At 54.3% G+C, this 12,103-nt stretch overlaps 5 protein-coding genes across 5 annotated transcripts; 3 read left to right on the forward strand and 2 right to left on the reverse strand.

The window, feature by feature from the left end:
* The first annotated feature begins 290 nt into the window (after positions 1 to 290).
* C7974DRAFT_406265 (P-loop containing nucleoside triphosphate hydrolase protein) lies at positions 291 to 2,536 on the forward strand. The gene is made up of 3 exons (XM_046143129.1): positions 291 to 427; positions 491 to 828; positions 944 to 2,536. Exons 1-3 carry the CDS (start codon positions 370 to 372, stop codon positions 2,363 to 2,365), a joined length of 1,818 nt encoding a protein of 605 aa, XP_045991610.1. The 5' UTR covers positions 291 to 369; the 3' UTR covers positions 2,366 to 2,536.
* A 573-nt stretch (positions 2,537 to 3,109) lies between these two features.
* Positions 3,110 to 5,127, forward strand: C7974DRAFT_84752 (uncharacterized protein). The gene is made up of 2 exons (XM_046147371.1): positions 3,110 to 3,532; positions 3,596 to 5,127. The coding sequence occupies exons 1-2, from the start codon at positions 3,232 to 3,234 to the stop codon at positions 5,023 to 5,025; spliced, it is 1,731 nt and encodes a 576-aa protein (XP_045991611.1). The 5' UTR covers positions 3,110 to 3,231; the 3' UTR covers positions 5,026 to 5,127.
* C7974DRAFT_84760 (glycoside hydrolase superfamily) lies at positions 5,127 to 7,154 on the reverse strand. Its single transcript, XM_046147372.1, has 2 exons — positions 6,679 to 7,154; positions 5,127 to 6,629 (listed from the first exon to the last, which is right to left on the reverse strand). The coding sequence occupies exons 1-2, from the start codon at positions 7,006 to 7,008 to the stop codon at positions 5,229 to 5,231; spliced, it is 1,731 nt and encodes a 576-aa protein (XP_045991612.1). The 5' UTR covers positions 7,009 to 7,154; the 3' UTR covers positions 5,127 to 5,228.
* A 523-nt stretch (positions 7,155 to 7,677) lies between these two features.
* C7974DRAFT_406269 (maltose permease MAL61) lies at positions 7,678 to 10,036 on the forward strand. The gene is made up of 3 exons (XM_046143130.1): positions 7,678 to 8,576; positions 8,700 to 9,599; positions 9,652 to 10,036. Exons 1-3 carry the CDS (start codon positions 8,055 to 8,057, stop codon positions 9,913 to 9,915), a joined length of 1,686 nt encoding a protein of 561 aa, XP_045991613.1. The 5' UTR covers positions 7,678 to 8,054; the 3' UTR covers positions 9,916 to 10,036.
* A 151-nt stretch (positions 10,037 to 10,187) lies between these two features.
* C7974DRAFT_346677 (protein mmf2, mitochondrial precursor) lies at positions 10,188 to 10,919 on the reverse strand. The gene is made up of 3 exons (XM_046139385.1): positions 10,609 to 10,919; positions 10,411 to 10,560; positions 10,188 to 10,361 (listed from the first exon to the last, which is right to left on the reverse strand). Exons 1-3 carry the CDS (start codon positions 10,768 to 10,770, stop codon positions 10,269 to 10,271), a joined length of 405 nt encoding a protein of 134 aa, XP_045991614.1. The 5' UTR covers positions 10,771 to 10,919; the 3' UTR covers positions 10,188 to 10,268.
* Positions 10,920 to 12,103: the final 1,184 nt, after the last annotated feature.

The following is a 12,103-nucleotide window of genomic DNA, read 5'->3' on the forward strand; positions in this document are numbered from 1 at the left end:
GGCTGTATTGCAATCTACGCATGTTGCCCAAGATCCTTTGATCATTCGTGAATTCGGCTAAGATGCCATGGCGGCGATGTAGTTTGAATGAGCTTACGGCAGCTTTCATGTGCCTAAGCTTCCGCATGTGCTTGGCGAAACTTGCGAGCATTAGTGAGCTGTTGGAAACATCGTAATCAGATGACAAGGACCTGCACGGAATAAGCGGCGACGGTGCGGCGCGCACGGGCCTTATGCGCTAACCCAATTTGTGGCACTCAACGCGTCGCGCTTTCCTCGCGTTTCGCGTTCGCGCCGTAGCTCCTTCCTCATCATTCAGTCGCCGGTGCACCTTCCCACACCAACCATTGCACCTTCTGCGCGTTCAACATGCCTTCCACAGTTCTCGGGAAAAGGACACGCAGTTCTGCTCGCACTGCAACTCCAGGTAAGCGCTATCAGTACCCCTGTCGACTTTTCCCTGTCAACGCAAAGCTCACACGTTCTGCAGATGTAAATCCCGGCACGCCGACACGCGCGACACGCCGTACAGCGTTCGTGATTCTCGATGAAGCAGAGCAGGAGAATCCGTTTACTACACCAAAGAAGCAGGGCGCGCAAATCAAAGATGGGGTCGATGTGGAGATGGGGGAGGATGTTGAGGAGGAGCCGTGCTCCAAACGCGGAAGGAAAGCTCGCGCAACGCCGGCTAAGACCATCGCATCGCGGCTGCCATTAGAGGCAGCAAAGGAGAACTCACCGGCCAAAATTCCTGCTCGTATCGCAGAAAGGGCTGTCTGCACGCCCTCAACACCGCGACACCGTGACGCGCTCTCCAACAAAGTCGCAGTCACACCAACACGACGACTCATCATCGCTGGCAGACCATTGACACCCCCGCACCCCGCGCACATCCGGTACACCTCGAAGCACGGCGCCAACAATCTACAATGAAGCACGTCAGGTCTTTGCCCGGGGGTCAGCTCCCACAGTACTGTTCGGACGCGACGCGGAACGCAACGAGCTACGATCCTTCATCTCTCAACGAAGCAAGTCGAAGAAGTCTGGCTGCATTTATGTTTCTGGCCCACCGGGTACAGGAAAGAGCGCTTTCGTCAGCGATGTATGCCGAACAGTCGCAGCGGACGGATCTGTCAAGACTGGGTACATCAACTGTATGAGTATCAAGAACGCGGTGGACATGTACAGAACATTACTCGAGGAGTTCGTGGATATCACAGAGATCGCCGAAGGCGATGAAATGGAGGAACTGAGAAAGCTATTCATGCAGCGCAAGACTTCATACGTGGTCACACTCGATGAAGTCGACCACCTTCTGGAGCTGGACATCGACTTGTTGTACAGCATCTTTGAGTGGTCTTTGCAAAAGAACTCGGGCCTAGTTCTGGTCGGAATTGCAAATGCACTCGACTTTACGGACCGCTTCCTTCCCAGGCTCAAAGCCCGAGGTCTGAAGCCTCATCTTCTGCCATTCCTTCCATATACAGCGCAGCAGGTTTCTTCGGTTATCACATCGAAGTTAAAGACGCTGCAACCGGCTGGGTCCGAACACCTGCCCTTTATCCATCCGACTGCTATCATGTTCCTCTCGAAGAAGGTTGCTGCACAGTCTGGGGATTTACGCAAGGCTCTGGATATCTGTCGAAGAGCGATTGACTTGATCGAGGCTGATACCCGCAGCAAACACGCAATCCAGACTGCAGAAATTACACCATCGCCTACACCCTCCCCTTCCAAGACGCCGCTAATCGAGAACATCAATCTTTCGCCGGCTGCTTCTAGGTCACCCTCGAAGTCAAAACCACAGGATGCTCTTGCGACGTCTTTGGGTCAACTTACTACCGAAACAGCCCCTAGAGCTACTATTGCTCACATGGCCAAAATCACCGCAGCAGTCTTCAGTAATGGCACAACGCAACGCCTCCAGAATCTCAACCTCCAGCAGAAGGCAGTCCTTTGCTCTCTCTCTGCTATGGAGAGAAAAAAGCGCGCTTCAGCGGGCGAAAGCGTCCTTAACACGCCTTCAAGGTCGCACAACACTGCTCCAACCATTAAAGAGCTATTTGAAGCCTACACCGGCCTTTGCAAGCGTGAGAACGTACTTCATCCACTCACTAGCACCGAATTCCGCGATATTGTCGGCAGTCTGGAGACATTGTCAGTCATCTCGGCTGTTGAGGGCAAGGCAGGGTCTCTAGTGGCGGACGCTGGTACACCGAGCAGGAGAGGCAGAAAGACCAGCGGTTTCCCAGGTGTCGTCGTTGAGGATCGGAGAGTCGCGAGTGCGGTGGGCACTGCTGAATTGGAAAACGCCCTTACTGGGGCGGGCAGCGGCATCTTGAAGGGGATATTGTACGACGACTAAGGCCCGGAGAGACACTGCATTTTTGATATTGGCTTGTTGATTCTCAAGCGTTCAACTTCCGTTGTTCATTTTTGCATAGCCCAGGCTGAATTTGCCTACCTCTAGACTTGCATAGGCACCGTAGAGGAGTATAGCATAGCGTAGCGAAGCGATGTCTAGATCATTGTGGTCATTGAAGTATTCTTTTCTCGCAATCCTATTCCTTGCCTTGTGGTCGCCTTCGCGTAAGAACGTGCGACACTGCATGCCGTGAAGCCAATTTTTTCAAACCTGTACGACCCTGTCATTTCGGAGCATGTCACAACGCTATTACTCCACATTCAAGCTACGATGATCTGGGATTATGGCGCGAGCGTCGCTTGGCTTAGCCTTTGCACCCATTGGTTTACGGGCTGTTCGAGAGAGTCATGGCCGAGCTTGACCGGTGCTATCCTTTCACATGTTCACGGCAATGGTGCAGCTACTGAGAGTCCACACGCATCTGGCGCAAGTTTCAGGTGGTAAAAGAACTGGTGGAGATTATACTGATGACACGTTCGTTGGTGCATTTGGTCAAGCATGTGCCATGTGGTCAGTCTTGGCTGCTGCTGAATACAAGGTTCGTTAGAATTACCGATTCCAACTACATGTCCGTTCTTACATACATCTCACCCCTGCTTCCATGCATAATTCTAGTACCTGCGCGTGTCCGCATGTCAATATAATATAGAGGCAGACGAGCAAATCAGGACGATTGAGGGTAGACCGAAAACGTACTAGCCCTCCGGTTTCTCCGCACTCCACAGCCTTCCCTTCCCGCACCTCATCACCCACACCCCGTGAAGATCCTTACAAGAGCATTTTCCTGCACACCATGGTCCGCTATCATGGACCCATCAACTCAAAAAAGAGTTTCCAAAGCATGCGATGCATGCAAGCGCCGTAAGGTGAAGTGCAACGGTCAGGAGCGATGTCAACAGTGCAGTCATCTCGGTCTGAGATGTGTGTACTCCGCTTCCGGCAAGCTCAGAAGCCAGGGCAAGAGAGGTCATATTATCTCCGAGTTTAGAAACCATATGAACCACCCTCACACGACATCACCGCCTGTTATACTTCCGGCAAATGGACAGCACATTCAACCGTATAACGGTTTCACATACTCCTTCGAGCGCAATGATTTCAGTTCAGGTACGTCTTCGCTCACGATACAATCAACACTGGCTCCAGTAGGTCAAAACTGACCTATGTCAGCATCCCCTGAATCACCCGTTGGCCCTCACTACAACAAGGCCTTTTTTCTGGACCTTATATCAGATTACATGGAGGGCGTTTATCCTGTGCAACCAGTCATTGCTGAGCACGAGGTACGACATTATATCAACTCAATGGACCATGATCCAGAAATGCGATCCTTCGTATATTCTTTTGGTGGCTGCACTCTCAACCTGACCCGTTATGGGGACAGGCGAACAGAAGAAGTTGTGCGGACCATCGAAAACCTGATGGACTTGTCCGTCGATACAATGAAACCACCACATAAGAGCCATCACTCGTCGGTTATGCGAGCCATGCAGTCAATCTTCATTCATAACTGTCTCATGAGTTTGCAGGGTAGCGATGCAGCTTTCCACTGGATGCGGGATGCCATCAGCGCAATACAACTGTTACGCATCGACAATCCAGAGCACGTCGCAAGCCTGTCGGGACCGGAAAGATCAAGACGCCAGCGCTTGTATTGGCAAGCTTACATTCACGAGCGCTTCCTCGCCATTCTGGATTACCGGCAAGCCATCATGTTCCCACTTTACACATTACCTGAAGACGACCCCACCATCCCTATACAAGTACACGAGGGGTTCAATCAAATCATCAAGCTTTTCCGACTTCTAGACACAGAGTTCCTCAGCAGCTGGCTCGGCGCGGCCGGACAAACCGGCCCCGTCACCAGTACGTGGGTCGAGGCCAAGTCGCGTGAGCTCGAGGGGGATCCGGAAGCTGACGCGTTGGAGCTAGCAAATCTTTCCATGATGCAGCGCGCCGACCTGACCATCACACGCGAATGGCTCCGCACGCTAGTCTGGCGGCTGGCCATGGGCCAGACACTGCTTTCCTCGCGTTCGTCAAAGGAATGCCTGTCGCTGCTCTTCCCTGTCCGATTATCGCAGTCATTACGGCATCAGCTGTCAAGCATGTCACGCGAGGACATCGAGGTGCACGGCAGCTCGATCACGCAGAAACTGTTCGAAATCACTGACACAATTGCTGACGTCCTAATCCATATCCCTGCAGCTACGCTGGAAGAGACGGCCCTACGCATCGACGATTTCCTCTTCATCCTGGACTTTGTCCTCCTTTTGCCCCAATTGGACGCGACCCGGCGAGGAATCCTGCTTGAAAAGCTTGAGCGCCTGCAGACCATGTTTCCCGAGGCGGTCAGCAACGCCAGTTCGCCCAATTTGCCGCTAGATCTGCAGAGTCCCTGCGCGAATGATCCCTGGTACCAGGTGGCGCAGTCCAAAACGGCGGCGGGCCTTGAGGAAATGGCTGATGAACAGGCCCTGGAGCAATTGCAGGCACAGCGGACTGAGGGTGTGGGGATTCCGAGAGAGGTCAGGGTCGGTCAACTGGCTACATGGAATCACATATCGAAGCGGCTGACCATGGCACATTTTACCACTTAGTCAATATTAATGACGAAGCTATCAGGATCTTGTTCATTTCCTTTGAGACATCTGCAATAACCCGTAAGAAAGCTGCCTAGCTTTCGAGTTTCCGAAAACACGTCGGATAAGCGACTTTGAGCTACCCAACTTCAACAGAATTTGTAGCTATCACAATACCTAAAGCTAAGATATACATGGCCATTATCCTGCAACGTAGGAGCCTAGTTCGCCAGCAAATAAATTCTGCCCTCCCAAGCAGACAGCTCTTCCTCCACCGGCTCATTCACGCTGCTGATGAGCAACTCCCTCTTGACACTTCCAACCTGGTTAGGAACAAATAGCTTCTGCACCTTGTCTGTAAAGTTGCAAATAACAAACGCCTTCTTGCCGTTCCATGTCTTGGTGAAAGCATAGAAATCGCGATTCTCCACATCCAAATCATCGTACTGGCCGTGCACGAGCAGGTCCGCGTATTGCTTGCGCACAGCCAGCATGCGCTTCCAGTACGACAGCACCGAATCCTTGTCGGTCTGCTGCTGCTTCGCGTTGCACACGTCTGCGTCTTCGAGCGGGCGCATCCACGGCTCCGCCGTCGCATCGGGCGGCGAGAAGCCATTGGTAGGACCGGTGGACCAGCTGATGGGCACGCGCGAGTGATCGCGAGCCAGGTGCTGAAGGGAGGTGTGTGCGGCTTCCAGGGCAATTGGGTCATTGTTTGTGCGGCGTGCAACCATCTTGTAGTAGTTGCTGGAATCAACGTCCTTGAACTCGTCCATGGTCCAACTCTTAGGGAAGTTCGTCATGCCGAGCTCCTGGCCCTGGTAGATGAAGAGCGTGCCGGAGAGCGCGCACATCATCAGACTAAGCATCTTGCCGCCAGCGACGCGGTGCTCGGGGGCGTCGGAAGTAAAACGCGTGATGGAGCGAGATTGATCGTGGTTCTCAAGGAAAACAGTCGTCCAACCGTCGCTGCCGCGGATGAGGTCTTGTGTGCGTGCAATAGCCTTCTTAAAGTCGGGCAAGATCCAGTTACGTGGTGTGGTCTGGAACTTGTATGGGCCCTGACCAACGTCCACAACGTCGAACTGGAAGACCATGTTCAGCTGCTTTTCCTTTGCGGAGACGTATTCGAGAACACGTGACATTTCTCTGGTGTTAGGGCATTCACCGACAGTCATAGCGTCATACCTGCTAAGGACCTCGTTCATTTCACCAAGGAATTCTTTCATCCTGGGGCCGTTGCAGTACTGGTAGCCTGCAGGTTGCCACTCGGAACCAGGGTCTGTGACAGGAGCATCGAGCATCTCTCCCTTACTGTACATGTTGACAGTGTCAACGCGGAAACCATCAACACCGCGGTCGAGCCAAAATTCCATTGCAGACTTGTAGATAGCCTTACGGGTCTCTTCGTTCTCCCAGTTTAGGTCAGGCTGTTCTGGGCAGAACAAATGGAGATAGTACTCCTGCGTGTGCTCGTCCCACTCCCAGACGCTTCCTAAGAAGTTGGAAACCCAGTTGTTTGGAGTCTTGCGTTCACCATTCACATAGCGAGCAGGACGCCAAATGTACCAGTCACGCTTGGGGTTGTCTTTCGATGAGCGAGACTCAAGAAACCATTTGTGCTGATGTCTGTCAACACGACCGATTGTTACGCAGTACAAGTGCACTTACCTGGTCTGAAGTGTGGTTGACGACAAGGTCAAGGATGATACGCATTCCACGAGCGTGTGTCTCATCGATCAACCTCTGCATATCGTCAAGCGTGCCGTATGGAGCATAGACGTCTTCATAGTTACGGATGTCGTATCCCATGTCAACTTGAGGACTGTCGTACATAGGGCAGATCCAGATAGTGTCGACACCGATAGAGCGAATGTAATCTAGCTCAGAAATGATACCCTGGAAATCGCCAACTCCATCTCCATTGGAGTCCTTGAAGGAGGCGGGGTAGATCTGGTAGACGACACCATCCTTCCACCAGGGTCTCTGTGTGACAGTCATGTCAGGTGTGTGATGAAAAGACGGAAGCAAGAAGTATAGAAGTAGGCTTAATGAACTTGAACGTAGACGGACAAAGTCACACGATCAGAGGCTTTTCTTTCGATAGTCGAGTGGCTTGCGAGACCGGCTCTTATAGCATCAAATCGTTGCAAGCGTGGGATGTTTAATGGAGCAGAAGGCGAACTTTAGAGTAATACTCACCTGTAGTTGAGTATCCATCTGATATTGAGGCTCTCCACGGGATGAGCGGGATGATTTTCGGAAAGATTGCAATTGGCTGAAGCCCGGGCCGATGATCTCGGCAGTGGGTTGGGGAGGGTGGATGCCGTTGGGTTCCGATTCACGAGTCACTAAGCTTTCCCATGGGGTGGCAAGGTGGTGTGCACGTCGTGTCTCTCCGCACCCCTCGAAAACTAAACGAGGCAAGGGTGCGTTAGAGGCTTGGAAGCTGAATGTGGGGAAGCACAACGAGTGGCACGAACACCTCGAGATCGGCGCGCCGACAACGTGCGAATCAAATCCCTTGCTTCACCCGTTCACAGTGCATCTCTAGCTCGGAGGCGAGATCTTTGGACTCGCCTAACGGCTAGGCTCAGCACACGTGATGTGCGGTGCTCATCTAAATGCTGAGATTGGGTAAGTCGGACCGACATAGTGCAAATCGAAATTCAACCTCCTGACGACTCTAAACTGCTGGCTAGACCGTCGGCGCCGCTTCCCCAGACTAGAAGCAGGCTATCCCCAGATGGAGATCTCAAGTGCAGAATTACGACGGGCGTGGCTTCGACGCCCCTGTGTTCGCCTGTCTCCCCGCGTCATTCTCCAGACCACACCACTGGTATTCCCTCACTTGGCAGTGCATGGTCACGGCATGATACTCGCATGCTGAAGCTCGAGCAATTTGTATAAGACAACCTCAAGGCCACCCAAAAGAGAAGATCATCAGCAAGCTCAGATCCAACTCCACAGTTCCAGATCAAACAAGAGGTCGTTGTTGGCTTCACGGCTATTCTCCTTCAAACCGAGTTCGACAACCCTTCGCCACCATGTCTCGTCGCAACAGCAGCGTCGTCGCGGTCGATATTGACCAGCAGCGCAAGCTCTCAATCGCCATGCCTGACCACAGGCAGGTCGCCCACGCTGCCAGCAAGGCCACCGAAATGGAGCAGAAGATGTCTCTGCGCGAAGGCATCAGGCTCTACCCCAAGGCCGTAGCATGGTCCGTCTTGCTCTCCACGGCTATCATCATGGAGGGTTTCGACAAAGTTCTCATCGGTTCTCTCTTCGCTGCCCCGGCCTTCAAGCAGCGTTACGGCTCCCAGCTGCCCGATGGGTCATGGGAGATCACCGCAGCATGGCAGTCCGGCCTCACCAACGGTGCCTTTGTAGGCGAATTCTTCGGGCTTCTTCTTAACGGGTACATAGCGGACCGCTTTGGATACAAAAAGACAATGATGGGGGCGCTCTTCGCTGTCAACCTTTTCATCTTCATCGTCTTCTTCGCCCAGAACATCCAGATGTTATTGTCTGGTTTGATACTGTGTGGAATTCCATGGGGTGTGTTCCAAGTGAGTATTCCATCTCCTTTTGTTGTTTTGGTGTTGTTGTGTTGGTTTTGGTGGGTTGGTGTTGGTTGGTTGGTTGGTGTTGGTGTTGGTGAAGGTGAATTGGTGCTGACAATTTCGCGCTAGACCCTGACATGCACATATGCCGCCGAGGTTACTCCCGTGCCCCTTCGTCCTATTCTCACCACCTACGTTAATCTCTGCTGGGTCATTGGCCAATTCCTTGCCTCCGGTGTGCTGAAGGGCGTCGCGCTCAGGCCTGACGAGTGGGCTTACCGCATCCCCTACGCTCTGCAGTGGCTCTGGCCCACCCCCATTCTCATCGGGATCTACTTCGCACCCGAATCTCCCTGGTGGCTCGTCCGCAAGGGCCGCGATGAAGCCGCCAAGCTCATGCTGCAGCGCCTCACCTCCGCCGAAAAGCACCCTGACTTCAACGCCGATGAGACTATTGCCATGATGCGCCACACCAACGAGCTCGAGAAGGCTGTTTCCGAGGGCACTTCGTACATCGATTGCTTCCGCGGCACTGATCTCCGCCGCACTGAGATCGCCTGCATGACCTGGTTCACCCAAGCCTTCTGCGGTGCCGCCCTGATTGGAAACTCCACCTATTTCTTCATACAGGCCGGTCTCGACGAGTCCAGCTCTTTCTCCATGTCACTCGGCCAATACGCTATCGGCGCAGTCGGTGTCTTCATCGCGTGGGCGCTCATCCCCCGCGTCGGCCGACGCACACTGTACGTCTGCGGTGACCTCGCCATGGTCACGATCCTCGTTGTCATCGGCGCGTGCGGCACAATCGATAGGGGCAATACAGGCGCCCAGTGGGCCATTGGCGCGCTTCTGCTCACCTTTGCCTGTGTCTACAACATTACCGTCGGCCCCGTGTGCTACGCCATCGTCGCTGAGATCCCATCCACGCGACTCCGCCAGAAGACTGTCGTACTGGCCCGCAACTTCTACAACGTCGCTTCCTGCGTCGGTAATGTGCTCACACCTCGCATGCTGAACCCTGGTGCATGGGTAAGTCCTTCTCTTTACCCCCAACATGAAGCCAAATACTAACAATCCGCAGAACTGGGGCGCAAAAACTGGATTCTTCTACGCTGGTACCTGCTTCGTGTGCTTCGTGTGGGCTTTCTTCCGCCTCCCCGAGCCCAAGGGCCGCACCTACGCCGAGATGGATATTCTGTTCGAGAAGAGGGTGTCGGCGCGTCACTTCAGCAGCACAGTGGTGGACAGCTTCCACGCAGACGGCGACTCTGGCTCGGACTACGGAAACGAGAAGGCGGGTACGCGCACACACCTCGAGGCCGTCAACTCCAAGGACATGGCCTGAGCCGGTGCCTAAAATGGATCGTAGTTGGGTCGAAATTGGCTTGATTCGATATGCGGATGACTTGAAATGTTTACGCACTGTTATATATTTTTAGCGGCTGTATAGATCTCTAGCGAATGCTATTTCTCGCTTCTTCACGCCCGATGTCCCAGCAGAGTTATCAGATCATGCACGCTTATGCAGGCCTAGGTGACAGCCTCCGCAGACACGAGTCCCGCACCCCTGCCACGCAACGAACCAGGCGGCAGGCTCCAGCCCAGCCCCCCCCCCCCCCCCCCCCCCCAGCATGCTACTCTAAGCCCCGCTAGCCTGTAGTGAATTGCCAAGTACGTCCGTTATCCCAGCCTGTGCAGCTACAGCCTTGCCGTTCCCCCAACACTAGCCACACACTCAATCTCGACATCCGTACCCAGCGGTAGTGCCTTGACGAACACGCACGTGCGCGCCTTTCAAGTTAGTACAGCACTCTACCCCCTGTCTTGCGACTAGACTTACCGGCTTGGTCCCTGGGAAGAACGTCTCGTACACCTCGTTCATGGCCGCAAAATCAGCGGGCTCGACAAGGAAGATGTTAATCTTGTTGACGAGGGCAAGGCTGGAGTTGCCGCTTTCGAGGACCGCGGCGAGGTTGCGGAGAACTTGCCTCTATTGTGGGTCAGTGTGAGGTGTGGTGCAGGTATGTGATTAGCGTACGGTACGGTCCTGGACTGTGCCGGGGACGAGCGCATTTGTGGCCGGGTCGACGGCAACTTGGCCAGAGCAGAACAGCAGGTTACCGTCGCGGATGGCTTGTGAGAGAAAGGGGGGAGGTGGGGGGGCATTGGGAGAGGTGACGGCTTCTCTTTGGGCGGCCATGGTGGTGGTATGTTCAGAGTTGGAAGTACGGGCACTTCGTACGCTGGCACAAACAGCGGTTTTGATACAAGGTGGTTTGTAATCGTGATCACGAGGCTAGACGGTTGTAGCTAATCGCACGCCCTGCGTTGTACATGGCTGATGTTCATGGTGCCAAGGTGGGTCGTTCCGAGCTCGGCAGATACATCACAACGTGGTTCGTGGAGGCGTGAGATAAGATGGGTTGTGGGCTCCGATAAGGCGATTCGCGAGTGCCGATTGCGGAGACGAAACAGGGATCAAGTTGCTATACATTCGAGAAGGCAGGCATTCTCTCTACGTTGAGGCCATCATGGCTACCATTTCGAGACGACTGTGCACGTGACGTAGCATTGCACGTGACGGGACAACTGCCTTGCACGTAACGCCATCTTCATGCACCCGACGTCATGGATCGCGGTCTCTCTGCACGGCTCACAGTGCAGGAGGCTGCATCAGATTCAGGTCATGTGGACTGACATGTTCAAGGGAGGACAGCTGTAGCGCGTTTTGTTCAAGAGGGGAATTTTGCGGTGGGTTCGCTGCGGATGTCCTGTGTCGAAGATGGAAAGCTAGCGTGGTAATTAGACGCGCGAGGGCCAATCACGGTGCAGAAAGCGGGAGATGACGAGACGAGACGAGCGGGAGCTAGAGGTGGAGCAACGCGACGCGTCGACGGAGCACGATGGATGAGAATTGTGGTGTTGGGTTTCGCGGCAGGCCGGCGGAGGCAGATGGTAGGCTGCGAGAGGGAGGGTGTTGGTCGGCAGGTGTTTTGCGTGTCGGTGCTGTGTTTTGCGTGTCGGTGCTGTGTTTTGCGTGTCGGTGCTGTGTTTTGCGTGTCGGTGCTGTGTTTTGCGTTGTGGTCGTACGGAGGATGGTAACACGGTCGAGATGGCATAAACAGAGGGTTGAAGGCTGCACGCAGTTCTTCGTAGACTACAGTGCAGTGCAGTACTATGTACTGCGTAGACGCTCAAGTGCCACACTTCCAATCCATCGTGCGCAGACGGCGACGTGTGCACATTGTCCCCAGTCCCCAGTCCCAAGTAAGCCGATCGACGACCGACGCCGCTGCCCCTCGCCGGCTGGTTGCCCGCGCGATCGATCGAAGCGTGTTTATCAAACACGGCGACGCGCCCACCGCGACCGCGGACTACACAGCCGACGCCAGGGCTGGGGCGCGACCTTGGAACCGCGCGACCTTGATTGCGCGTTGCACTTTTTTTGTCGCAGGCACCGCGGCTGCCTCCGTCCCTCCTTAGCTGCCGCCCACGCCTCTGCCTACGTCCACTCTGCCGCCGTCCCTTCTCTG

Source organism: Boeremia exigua, assembly GCF_020726555.1.
Source record: "Boeremia exigua strain MPI-SDFR-AT-0100 chromosome Unknown C7974scaffold_15, whole genome shotgun sequence".
Lineage (NCBI taxonomy): Eukaryota > Fungi > Ascomycota > Dothideomycetes > Pleosporales > Didymellaceae > Boeremia > Boeremia exigua.